The sequence below is a fragment of the Echinops telfairi genome, unplaced genomic scaffold (genome assembly GCF_000313985.2).
Source record: "Echinops telfairi isolate 266 unplaced genomic scaffold, ASM31398v2 ScPeMD7_7469;HRSCAF=8507_1, whole genome shotgun sequence".
In the NCBI taxonomy this organism is placed as follows: domain Eukaryota; kingdom Metazoa; phylum Chordata; class Mammalia; order Afrosoricida; family Tenrecidae; genus Echinops; species Echinops telfairi.
Genome location: NW_022111373.1, coordinates 54,323,619 through 54,337,114, shown reverse-complemented (window position 1 = coordinate 54,337,114; position 13,496 = coordinate 54,323,619). Strand labels below are relative to the sequence as shown.

The 13,496-nt window shown below is 48.5% G+C and overlaps 1 protein-coding gene and 1 long non-coding RNA gene across 3 annotated transcripts in view; both read left to right on the top strand.

The window, feature by feature from the left end:
- NR2F1 (nuclear receptor subfamily 2 group F member 1) overlaps window positions 1-5,642 on the top strand; it is a 9,190-nt gene extending 3,548 nt beyond the window's left edge. For both annotated transcript variants that reach the window (XM_045285356.1, XM_004703486.2), the window contains exon 3: window positions 4,561-5,642. In XM_045285356.1, coding sequence (XP_045141291.1) covers window positions 4,561-4,841 — 281 coding nt within the window. In that variant the 3' untranslated portion in view covers window positions 4,842-5,642. The remainder of the gene's footprint in view (window positions 1-4,560) is intronic.
- A 5,992-nt stretch (window positions 5,643-11,634) lies between these two features.
- The window catches only part of LOC123521092, a 13,767-nt gene continuing 11,905 nt past the window's right edge, over window positions 11,635-13,496 (top strand). The window contains exon 1 of the long non-coding RNA XR_006679576.1: window positions 11,635-11,744. This is a non-coding gene — a long non-coding RNA (uncharacterized LOC123521092). The remainder of the gene's footprint in view (window positions 11,745-13,496) is intronic.

The following is a 13,496-nucleotide window of genomic DNA, read 5'->3' as shown; positions in this document are numbered from 1 at the left end:
GAGGGAAGCAAGAGAACGTGGGAATGTGGCTTTCTCCTCGGTGAGGCACGCTCCCGGGATGAGTTTCCCAACACACAGGCGAGTGGTGGGAAGAGAAGGATACGCACAAATAAATCATAAATAAGCCCGCTTTATTGCTGTCTGATTTTCCCTGATCGGAAACCATTCACGTTTGCAGTGGCTGAGGTTATTGAGGGTCGTAAAAAACCGGATTCGATCGCAACAAGAAAGATAAAAAGCAAAAGCAATCCTGCAGGGCCTGCAAGGATGACAGGATTCCCCGACCTGGAGATAAATCTCACAGCTATGTAAAACACCCAAATATTGGAAATTGAACAGATTGCCTTAAAAATATCAAATTAAGTGTAGGCGGTGGTAACATGCATGTTAACAATTTCTCTTATGATAGATGGTTCAAATTAACTTCCAGGAAAGTGCATTAAACGTTGCCTTTGAAGGGCTCTGGTCTGAGCCTCTGAGAACACTGCCCGCCTTTTATTATTGTAACCTGCAAGGGGGAAACATATAAACACCAGGGACAGCAGGTAATGGGGGAAATATAAACAAAGCCAGAAAGGCCTCGGTTGGGAGCAGTGAAGCTCAGATTCAGTCTTTCTTGGGCGCTGCTCACAGTGAGTGGTGTTAGCTGCAGTTTTACCATCATTATTTGCACTATTGTTTTTAATTCCTCTGTTCGGTGAACAAATAAACCACCCTAATAAATCCATCCTAGAGCCAGGCCCTCCAAAGGCCAAATTAAAACCATTCTTGGGCAAAGATGGCAAAACCCCTTTCCCAAGGCCTTGTGGAGCAGTGAGCAGCAGTATAATCTATCAATATTTCCTGGCTTTCATGCGTGAAGAATCGTATTTACATTGTATTAAAATGACTCTTAAATTTGCACAATATTGTAATGTAGCAAATGTAGTATTAATATCGATCTGAACAGCAGATAATTTATTTAGACAGGAGCACCTCATTGGTATGCAGGGTGGCCAGAGCCATGGACTTGGACTGCCCCCCCTTTTACTTGCAGTGCAAATGCAGGTCCGCCTAGTAGGAGAGGGAGTTTGTCTTTGCAAGAGGATAAAGTGCGAACCTTAAAACAAATGGAAGATTTATTGAATACCCTCCTCGGTGTTTGAATGCATTTTATCTTAATAAGTCTTCTTGATGGAAATGTGTTTTCCAAAAGTGACAAAGAGTCTGGGAAGCAGCGACCAGACTGCTGTAAGCGCTGGCAGGCTGGAGCCTGGCTCCTTCTCCTCTCCCGGACTCTTTAGCCAAATTCATCAGGAAGCAGGCCAGTGTCAGGAAAGCTGGGGTTTTCAGTGGCGTCCAGCAGAGTCCTGAAGCAGAAATGGTACTTGGAACTGGGCAGAGGTTTCCTCCCTTTCCTGGGTCCTGCTTGAGGTTCTTTGAACCCCCTTGACTTTTCTGATCTCCTGCCCTTTCCCAGAGAGAGGCAAGGACTATGCAGGCTGTAGAGAAGATTGTGGAATTATGAATGCCTTTCTTTCAACTTTCCATTCTAAAACACCCCTGTGAAAAATGTTCCTTTAAGTGCAGTTTTCCAAAGAACTTGCCTGAACCAAACCATCAGGGTGCAGGGGTGTCTCAGAGTGAACAATAACATTATTTTGCTGGGAAATTGCAAGCAGAATATCTGCAAGTGGAAATATAGCTGTCAGTAGTAATTCGCCCCTCTCCTCCATACAACACATTTCCACTTTTGACTAAACTTGTTTTGATTGCTATCCAGAAGGGAATTCATGGGAAGCCTTCTCAAAGTCATCCAACTTTTAAGCAAACTTTGAGTGATGGAAAAGACCGTTTTAGACATATTGTCCAACGTGGTTTGCTCTGGCTAAGTATTTGAAGCTGTCACAGGGGTCCCCCATGGTGGTTTTTACATTTGGCCTCCGGATGGTATGTTTAATCCTTAATATTTTGGACTGCATCCAAGGACGAGGTCGTGACCTGAACTTACTTTTTTTTAAAGTCATTAATTCATACACCTAAATATTCTTTCAAATAAATGAGACCTTCCATGAAAGGAGCCATCTAGTTAACGTAAATACAATAAATCCATTTCTAGTGCAATAATAACTTTGATTTCTAGTTATGGCAGCTGATTACATCTATATTTCCTGAACACTAAACTCTTCTGAACGCACAACATGAAATACATTCTCCACACTACAAAGGCTAAGCTGGGAGGACCAGAGCAGTAATGGTTATTTATTTACATAGTTTCTTTTCCATACAATGTAGAAGAAATATTGAAGGCCCCCACATTGACACTACTATATAATAAAATGTGGGACACAGATTTTGCACGTTCTGCTTCCTTATCTGGGGTATAACTCAGGGAGTACAAGTGTGTGCTGCTGGACACCCCCTGGACACCTCGCTCTGCCCCCACAGCCCCCCAAGTGATAGGAGAGCCAGACCAGCTTCCAAAGTTGGGAGAACCCCATTGCAATGGGAGGGGATGAGTGACTTTCTAGAGTGGAATGCCAGGCCAGAACAAGGGCCTAACAGAGGGAGGCCTGAGAGCTGGCTGCTAAACACCTGGAAGCTTGACCCAGCTCTAGGCATTCCTCTCCTGAAGAAGGCAAGAACATGGAAGCAGTCAGCACTGCAGGGCCCAAACTTGCCTTTCCTGGACTCCCTTACCTTGGAGGGACCTATCCAGGAGTAGAGTACCCTCTAGTAGCCCTATCCTAAATAGCTGATAAATATTTCACTGACCTGAAGGAGATGGCACATGGGGTTTCGGGCCTTTTTATATTGTATTTTATGAAACCAGAAGGCAGGGATCTGGTGGTGTAATGGGGAAACAAGGCCTGTAGAGCAAAGTGTGTGTAAATATAGATCTGCATGGTAGCCCTTCAGCAGGGTCAGGTTAGCAGCAGGGCCAAAGGTAAACCCCAGGGTTTCCTCTCTAAGCAGTGGAAACGCTAAAGTGCTTCTGTACTGCTCCTGAGAGCCAGCCGGAAAACCTCACTGGCTTCCCCACCTAGGCCAGTGTGGATGTGCCCCAGCAGCTGGCTGGAGTAATTAGACATCTGAGAGGAGCCCAGTCTGGGCCTGGGGTTAAAGGGGACTTCTTCCCTCAGAAGTTCTTGAATTATCGCTAGTTTTATTTGTGTTTTCACTTGAGGCCATAGCCTTGTAGATGAAGGTGTTATAGAGTGCTTTGTAAATCCCCCGTTCTTGAAACATAACGATGTAAAGCTTCAAAACTCAGCCCTTTGAATCATTTGTTGGGTCTTCTTAAGGTCACACTTGCCCATTCACAACTACACAGTGTCCTTTTGGGGGCATTACCATGCATGTATTTCTCCCCAGATCTGTATATTAGCAAACTCTGTCTTTGATCTCTAATCAACCTCCTGACTGGCTAAGGGCTCTTCTGTGATCCTCCTGTTTTTAAAATATTTATTAATAGTATAAGAAACAACATGGGTATTTGAACTAGGAAAGAAAGCCTGCGTTCCATTTTTTTCTGATTCCACTTTCCCCCTTCATTTCCCTGCCTCCAGTTTAGTTGATCTAATATCATGTTTAGAGGACCAAGAAGGGCCTTGGTTGATGGGAGGTAGATACACCGTTTTTGAGATACCTTGAGTGGTGGTGCCTTTTTGCCCCAGGAAGGCTCTCTCCCTGTAGTCTCTCACACACACCCCACCACCATCATGCCACTACCCAAACTGTGAAGCAGCTGCCTGGAGCCCAGCTTGGTGTCTGGTCGCTGTGGATGTCTCCTTTCCCCAGCCTGGAGGAACTGAGCCGTATTCTTCCTGATTGTTATACAGCTTACAGAGATGTGACCAATTTTCAATGACTTGATCTGAGGCCCAGATAGCAGTGTACACCCATCCTCACTGAGGATGTGCTGCTGAGTCCCTGCTTGTGTAGATAGTGGATCCCCAATCCTCAACAGGGGCTTGATCTGAGTCCCTGGGTGCTGCCAGCTGGACCCCTTACCCCCTTCCATGCATTTGTCATTACACATCCTAAATTCTCCTTGACATTTCCGGTTAAAGGCTTTGGAGCTGGAGAGGGGACTCCAAGAAACCTTTAGCTGCCTACAGGCTGCTTGTTTCTTTAGGGCTCCCCAACACCCAGAAATCGGGCAAGGGGGGTAAAAGTCTCCCCTTGAATGAGCACAGCCAGAAAGGTGCTTCCCTGCAAGCTGAGGACAGGTTGACTCCCACAGCACTTGCAGCTCCAGCCTTGTCGTACATTATTTAATCCAAAGATGAAAGAGGAAAAACAAAGGCACTGGAGAGGTGGCTGCCTCTGCGCTGTGTGTGTGTGTGTGTGTGTGTGTGTGTGTGTGTGCCCGCGCTCTCGCTTCTATCTCTAGATCCCTTAGGCTTGGTGGGGGTTTGATTTATTTTTATTTGCACTAGGGGTTGGGGGAGGAATGGTGTGTGTGTGTATGTGTGTGTGCAGGTGTGTGCGCACGCGCGCTCTTTGGCCCCTGCTTCTCTCCGACCTAACTGTGTGCCCTTCCTCCGTCTCTTCTCCCTCGCTTGGCTGCTCGGGCAGACGCCTGTGGCCTGTCGGATGCCGCCCACATCGAGAGCCTGCAAGAGAAGTCGCAGTGCGCCCTGGAGGAGTACGTGAGGAGCCAGTACCCCAACCAGCCGAGCCGCTTCGGCAAACTGCTGCTGCGATTGCCCTCGCTGCGCACCGTATCCTCCTCAGTCATCGAGCAGCTCTTCTTCGTCCGTTTGGTAGGTAAAACCCCCATCGAAACTCTCATCCGCGATATGTTACTGTCTGGGAGCAGCTTCAACTGGCCTTACATGTCCATCCAGTGCTCCTAGACCTCGGGCGCTTCCCACCTGCCCCCGCCCTCCTAAAGACTCAGAGGACCAGCCTGGGGCAAAGACTCCAAGGCCACGGAGACACCCAGTCCACTGATTTGGGTGCGGCCTGGCTGGCAGGCCAGGCTGGCAAGAGGGGCGTGGGGGGAGGAGGACTGACTGAGTCAGGAGCAGCCCACCCTGCAGAAATGCGACCCCAACTGCAACCCAGGGGGAAAAGAGACTCGTTTAGGATCAGACCTGTGAGCACGTTGGAAAGGAAAGCAAAAGGATCTTGTGTCTGGTGAGAAAAAATAAATAAATTGGAAGACAGGACCATGAGAATTTGAATAAAACAGGTGACTAATGGACCTTCCAGAATTTATTGTGGACGGATGTGGATATATTCTGTACAGAAAACCACACACACACGGAAGTGGACTAAATCCTACGTAGAAACACACACACACACACACACACACCCCAAACATTGTTATTCATTTTGTAAAATATTAGCCTTTATTTTCATTTTTTGTAAAATTTAAACATTGTATGCGCATAACGGAAAAAAGGAAACAAGAATTAGGGGAAAATAACATTTTCCAAATAATTATTAAAAAATTGTCCTGTGTCTATGTATCTATATCTGTTTTGTATTTTTTTCTGGTTCCAAACCAGATTTCCTGTGATTCTATACTAATAATTTTTGATATAACCCTTTGCTTCTTATAATGAGTGCGATATATGTTGTCGAGGCTGTTCTTCAAGAATTAAAATTGAAGTGAAAATTTAAACAAAAATAAAAGAATTTAGCAAAACCCACGTGTCTGCTTGCTTGACAGGTGTCATCAGTGTAAAAGAACTCCCTCAATTAGTTTCTACCTTAATTCCCATCAGAGTGATTTTTTTTTCAAGTTGGGGGGGCTGAGATAACTTTTAAGTCCATAGTCAAGTTGTCTGAGACTCATTTTATAAAATTGAGCTACAGGGCCGTGGTTTTGTAAATGTGCGGGGTCCCGTCTACATGGGCAGGATAAGTGGTCAGCCGGCGGGAAGGCAAGGAAACCTGGGCACTCTTGAGACTGTGAGCCCTGGACTTGGGCAGGTCCTGTAGAGAGCAGGGGGATGAGTTTCCACCAGCACATGCAGGAGATAGCCCCATCTTTATTAGAGGGGCACCCTGTGTCTTGCTGAAGGTGGGGCCACACCAGACCTCCACTGAGGCTGGAGAAAGACGCAGAGGGACAGGTATGGAAGGTACCAGAGGTTCTTTCAGACCTCCTCATGGTGTGTCCCTGGATGTCAGTGGTTGGAAGGTCCTGCCTCTTGCTGACCTGGGAGAGTAGGAGGCTCAGTGTCTGGAGACCTGGCTTCACTCCCCTGCATGGGCTGTTGTTTGCCTGTCCCCGCCAGGTTGTGTGACAAGGGTTCCCTGGAGGACTCTGGAGCATTGCTTGGTGAATGGAAGCCCTTACTCCACCCAGGGGACCTCGGGGTGTAGGACATGAATTTGGGACTCAGGGAATCTGCATTGGAGCTGGTTGTTCTCCGAAGTGGAATTTGGACCCTAGTGAACCTTTGAAGGCATAAGTCTACCCCCAGAGGCCTCTTGTTGGGTGTGTGGAAAGGGAGTGGGGGCAGTACAGCACTCTGTATGAGCTTTCCAAGCATGAATGTTTTATAGGACTGGAGCCGGAGCTTTGAGAACACATGCTGCCAAGGGAGCTCTTTCTGAATGTATTAATAAAGCCTGATCTTTAAAAATAACACCTCTCACCTCTCCCTTCCCCAACCCTAAGCAGACCCTGATGGGGTAAGGGCCTCATTTACCAACATCACTAAAGATACTTTGTGTTCAACTTGCTGTCTGTGAGTCTCCAGGTTTGTTTGTTTGTTTTACCATGCTAGCCTGCTTGAGAGGGTTAATATTCTGGGGAAGGTCAGCATGGTAGGGCAGTGCTACTCCTTATGGAGAACCCCTGCTGGTTCATCACCCATCGCCTGTCTACCAGGGCAGGGGAGGGACTGGAGACCTAGGCTGAGAGTCAGAGAAGGTGTTGGGGTGCAGAGCCTCTCTTGCCCTCCACCCTGTCCCACCCAACCCACCTCAAACCATATCCTTTGCACTGTCATCTGCAGGCTCAGTCTGACTTCTCTGCCAGCAGAGGTGGGAGGGTTTAGAGAGCTCACCGTTGACCCCTGGCAAGAGGTGGGGTAGGAGAGCTAGTCCTTAGCCCCTGCCCTTCTCTCAGCAAGTCTCTGGGAGTATTCTCCTGGTCAGGGGCCAGGTGGAAGAGTATGGGCTTGGGTTGGGCTGGGCTGGGGCAGGGAAGCAGGGCTGTGTTGGGGGAGGGGCGGCCAAGCTGCTTAGAAGCGCACATCGTTCTTTCCTGTGCTTCTTCAAATGAGATGTAAATATATTCATTACAGTGTGATCCCTCTGATGAAAACAGATAAACATTTTCATAGGTCGGAAACATATTTTCCAATTAATTTCAATATGAAGCCCTGAGAAAAGGGCGAGGCGATGAGTATTAGAGACTAGTTTGTGGCACTTGGGGGTGGCAGTGGCATCTTGACCCTTGTCACGACAGGACAGTCCCAAACCACTGATGGCCCCTGAAGATTCCTTTCTGAACCTGGGCCCAAGTCCACAACCAGCCCACAAAGTTCAGGAAAAAGCCCTGACCCTCCTAAGGCCCAGTAGACTCCCTTGGCAACTCTGCTTGGAACCAAGAGGCCCAAGGGCTGAGAGGGGGCTCTCACCACCTGCGCTCTGGGCCTCCCTCTGGGGGACCGTGGTGGTGGGTTCCTCCTCTCTGTGGCCTCCTCCGATGGATGGAGAACATCCAACTGCATTACACAGAGATGGTCTGCCTCCACCATCCAGTGGCCTCTGTGGGTCTCATTTAGAGAGGCAGGGCCTTCAAGCAACCTGGGGTTGAGTCTAGTGTCTACACTGGGAAGGATCAGCTAAGCGCTCCTGGTGGCTGATGGAGTTCCTAGGGCCCAGTCAAGATCCAGCCCACGAGCGCCAAGGGAAGGTGTAGGAGGCCTCTCGCCTCCTCTATGTAGTGGGTTGTGCCTTCCAACAACTGCTCTGGCTATCCTAAGGCTCCCCATTCCTGACTGATCAGTGGCCACATATGAGCAGGGAAAGGAACAAGCAGGGGTGACCAGGCAGACCCCTTCTCCACCCCCACCCCCCATCATGTTCAAGAACTCCTGTGTCTCCCTAGACCCTGAAAGACAACAGGCACAGACCCCTGGGCCAACATGAAGGTGAAGCTGATGGGAGGTGTGTGTGCCCTGGGTGGCAGCCAGAGGACAGGCGCAGGGAGCTCACCTTCCTGCTGGGCACCAGGGGGAGCCGTGGAACCTGGGTACCAGGCCACTGACAGGTGTAGGGCAGCTAGTTGCTTTCCCTGCTCCCCACCACCCTCCACCCCAAAAGGGCCGTCCTTGTACTAAGGAGCCTGGAGGGGAGGGCTGGGCTAATAGGGCAAGGTAGAACCAAGGGACCCCTGGGGCCAGAGGAGTCACATGGTCAGCAGCCCACACACTGTGACTTCCCACTCAAAAGTACCCCTGACACACAAAGCCACATGTTCCCTTTTCTAACCCAAACACTTGCTGGGTGACTGAGAACTTTAGGAACTTTGAAGTCGATTAAACTACTTTAGCCAGAGAAGCATTATGGAAAACCTTAGAAAAACCATCTCCAGAAGGGGGTGGGGTGGGGTGGGGTGGGATAGGGTGAGAAGACTGAGAGACTTGTGCCTTATCTGCCCCTGCCTGGGAAAGGGGAGAAAAATATGACCTTTGCTCCTCACCCGACTATCCCAACCTGGAACCAGGCTCCCAAGACTGAGCTCAAGGTCTCTGAAGTCACTAGACAGCCTAGGGCTTTGAGGATTCCACCCCTCCCTTTGGCCCATGTTCACAGCTTGTGACTACAAGCTCCCAAAGGCAAAAGCCTGTTGGTGTGCTCCAGGGAGATACCACTGCCCAGGGTTGCCCTCAGGGATCCTGGGGCTCAGTCCCCCTGAGCTCTTTCCCTTGACACGTGCAAAAAGTTTGCCTTTCAATGTCTCTTCACCTCCTTGTAGGTAATCCTTATAGAGTCATAGTGTCAGGTTGACACCCCCCTCCCCCAGGCCTCAGAACCAAACTCCTGAATGTCTTGGCAAGTGCCTTCCCCTGGGAGGAGGGAGTGAAGGGGGACACAAGCGGCAACTAATAAAACTCTTGTAAAATGACCTGCTCAGGATCTGTGGTGTAGTTGGGCCTTTTACTTGGGAAGCCAACGAGTTGTATTCCTAAATGAGTTAAAGACCCATTTACCTCTGTCGTGTTCTATTCATCAAGTCACAAGTTGAGAGTTCCTAACATGAAACTTATTTGTTTGCTTACATAACCAGCTGGGCGCAATTTCACGTCTGAGATATCTATCTGAAAGCGCCTCTCATTTATTATCTCTCCTTGTCAGCGAATCCATTTTCCAGCTCCCCCTCTCCCTTTGGAGTTTATTTATTTATGGTGGGACTTCTTTGCCCGGGAGGGGCCGCTCTCTGGGGAGCGGCTGCCCTCTCTGTGCGGACCGGCTGCCTCCTGGGGCGGGTCACAGCCAACCCTGGCTGGCCAGCTAGTCAGGGTGTGGGCCCAGTGGCGGGTGGGCCTGGCTGGGCAGTGACAGCTGCTTTCTCCCTGGTGTCCCCCAGCCAGCTCTCCCAGTGGAAACCTCAACCACCTGGGCAAGGAGGCAGGGGAGGGGGAAACTGTTAGGTGAATCCTGGGGCCTCTCTCAGAGTTGGGGATCCGAGGTAAGGATTTGAGAGATGCTGTCACAAAACCTTATCTAGTTCCCCGGGACCAATTTCTGCACCAGGGGCCCCTGAGCGTGGAGGAGTGAGTAACCAAGATGTAAATAGTCCTGTGATGGGTTGGGGGAGGGAGCAGAGCATTTAGTGTGTGTGTGTGTGTGTGTGTGTGTGTGTGTGTAGGAGAGAAGGCTGCACGTGGTTTCAATTTTGAAACACAAAGAAATAGCATGCAATGCAGAAAATAGGTTTATGAATGTAATTGAGAGGAAAGAAAACAATTAACACCGTGCAAGGTTGCACACTCGCTTCTCCACCTTTCCCTCCACCCCAATTTTGAGAAATCCGGATTCTGTGAATAGAATGGGTCTAGGCAGTTGGATCCGGCTGACAAGGGCACCCCTGATGGGGATCTCGGTGATGGCTGGATAATGGTGTCTTTCCATCTCCTTGTCTGCTAAGGCCTTCCCTAACCCAGCTGAAAGCAAGCGATCAAATCCCTAAGTCCAGCGTATCAAATACCCCCAGTTGTAAAGGGGGGCAGGGGAGGGCGAGGGAAGAGAGAGAGACAGCGAGCGATTTCTTTTAAGAAACACCAGGCTGGTCTTTGCAAGCTATCCTATTGTGTTGATTTAGGAAGACATTTGCTGTATATAACGTTTAAGGCTGATAATATCATCGCGCAGCCAGATAAATAAAGCGTTGGCCGAACGGTGGGGTCAGCGATCGATCTTTGGACTCGGAGGAAAAAGGAGAGAGACGAGAGTCAAGCGGGAGGCTCTGTCTGTGCGTTTGTCAGGCGCTCGCGGGAGCCCGAGAGCGTGTGAGCGTCGGGGTGCGCGGGGGAAGCACCACGTCTTCAGCTGGCCGGGAGGCTCATTAGCATTCCTAACCCATGGACCTGCGCTGACAACTAACAGAGATATCCCGCTCACCGCCGGGCCGCCTCTCCTTTTGTCTTCAGAGCTGGAGGAGAAAAAGATTGCTCCGTGGAAGCTGAGTCCAAACTTCCATGTGGTGGGTGTAGATTCCGAGCTTTAAAAAAAGAAAAGAAAAAGATGTACCAGGATCTTGCCTCATCGTTCACTCTGCGTTTTCAAACTTCCCTCCTGGAGAGGGAACTTCTTTTTTGTTGTTGCTTTTTCTCCCTCAGAGTGTAATAAGCTTGTTACAGCTCTAAGCTTAAGTTAAGAGAGAAGATTCTCTACAGATATTTTGCCATTTTTTCCACTTTGTTGACGTGAAGAGGTGGATGTGGATGTGTTTGGCTCAGATACACACATATGAAACAAGTGCTTTTAGTTCAAGATTTCCAGAACATAGTAACTAAGGGTTGTTTGGGCTTTTTATGTTTCTCTCTCTCTCTTCCTGCTTGTTTTTTTTGTTATGAGATGCACTTCATTTTATTTTTTTTAAAGAATTGTTCTGATTATTACTCTACTGCTTTCTTTGCTTATTTTTTAAAGAATAAAATGTCTCTGAAATGAAATTGGACGTCCTTTTTCATTCACCACCAGAAGTATGCAATTTAGAGGCCATCACTATGCTAAGAAACATTTTTTAAAATTACACTTGTTCATGGAGTTTTAATTTCATTACACCCCTTTGAGGGGAAAGTGTCTTTCCATCGTCTCTTACAGGGACAAAGGTATAGCCACTTGGCTCTTCCAGATCCTGCTCCTTGAACTCCATCAAACTAGGCAGATAGTTTTACATCTGAGTCTACAAATTATCCCATGTTGACAGATGTTTGTCACTTAGTAACTTCTTTCCAAGTTCCCCCCCTCCCCTTCATTCCAGCTTGCTTTGTTGTTTTAAAATATGCATGTCTCTCACTGGAATGCCAGTCACGAGTACAAACTTTGTGTCCAACCTCCCACATGAAATGATCCTTTTAGAGGCAACTCGATATGTCTCAATCTGCACTTCACTCAAAGCCTCTGGGTACGGGCCACTCACTCACTGGTCCTGGCTCCAAAATAACTCAGCAGAAACAAGTTTCCAACTAAAAATCCCCTCGAATGTCTCCCAAGGAAGAAATATAGCTCCTATAATTAAAGGAGGCAGCAGCCAGAGGGGGAATGCAACCGGCAGCCAAAAAAAAGTAAGAGTTTTATTTATTTGCTGATTGAACTTGGGTTGTCATGACCAGCAGGTTTATCCACACTGCAAGTGCTGGGGGCTGGTACTGTGTGTGCGCACAGGCTGGGGACATTGGTGGGGGGCAGGAAGGAGAAGGGAGGATGACAGGGAATAGGAAGAATGAAATGAGATCAGGCCAACTTTGGGGGAGTGCAAATGATTGTGGGACAATGTGGGGACAGTTCCTAACACTGGGTTTGAGTCAAAGCTTGCAACTGAGAAGTATGGGGGGGGGTGTCAGAGGAGATGAGGGGGTAATTATAGTAAACTCTTAAATGTGGGGTATCATCAGGAAAAAGAGGACTGTAGCTGTTTTCTCCCGAAAAGTAATGTGACAGCGAGAAAATTATTAGCTGTGCTGTGTGTGGTGGTTTGGGTCTGTGGGGGGTGGAATTGTGGAGAGAGAATGGGCAAGAAAGGAAGAAGGTCCAGGACTCCAAGCAGAAGTGTCAGGGGGCCAGGAACCCCACCTCCCTCCTTGGCCAAAGTTGCCCTAAGAGATGTGGACGTGAAATCTTCTCTAGAAGAAATCATCTTTGCACCTTATTTTAATTGGTTTCATCTATTTGGAGCAGATTTTGGCCTTAGAACTACTCGGAGGATGATTCAGCTCAAAGGATGAACACCTCCCCAACCTCTCGACCCTCCTCCTCTGGGGGGAAAGGGGCGTGAAGAGCTTCAAAACAGAAGGAGTACTCCGGCTGGGCAACTCATTTCTATTAAAGAGGCAAAACTTTAGCACTGATGAAAAACAGATGAATTTTTTTTTGTCTCTCTCTCTGAAACAGTTACTCTCTTTTACTGATGTGAAGTGACGTCAGCAAGGCCTGCCCTATCCCCTTTGGAGAAAAAAGAGAGAGGAGGAGTGGGGAGGGGGTGGAGAAGAAGGGGGCAGGGAGAAAGAGCTAGAGAGAAAGATCGAACTGAGAAAAGAGGGAAGGGGGGGGGGGTAGAGAATGGTAATGAATAATCCTACACTGTTTTTTTTCTTGGCCAAAATTTCACAGAATGGGCAATACAATGCTTTAGAAGCAGTGATTGATTGATAAGGCACCTTTCTCTAGCCTCACTCGATCTACATATTCTAACATATGGAAAGCTTACAGGCCCTCTGCACTTATAGAAGCCGATAATGCATTAGCTCTCAGCAATATTTACAGCACCACTTTTAATACACACCAGATGGTTCGCGACTGTGCTGCCTCAGCCAGCTAGCTCCTCGGTTTTACTCGGCGGCACTTTGTTGCAATTACGCTCCATGCTGAGACCAATTTTATTGGTGACCTATTTTTCATATTTGCAGCATTTTATGTTAAAACCCTCCTCTCTGGCTTTTTATTTATTTATTTTGGGTAAAGGGCAGCGCTCAGGAAGGGCGAGCTTAGGAGAGCGCCGGTGCTGTGGGGCCATCTAGGTGGATATTAATATTTATCACGATGTTACATACCTCGGATTTAAGTGAGTAAACCGGATAGACCTAAGTACTCCAGTCATTATGTTTGTGCACTCACCCCCTGTTTGTCAGACCCCCACGGCCTGTCTGCACGACGCGCTAGCCTCCGAGTCAATACGTCGGACCATAAATATTGTATTCCATTAATTATCACGCCACTGGGCTCATCCCGGGCGCCGGTGTCCTCGAGCGACGCAGGGCAAATGAGGACGCTTCCGGAGCGGGTGCCTGGGCTGGGAAGGCGGCGGACAGGTCGGGGTG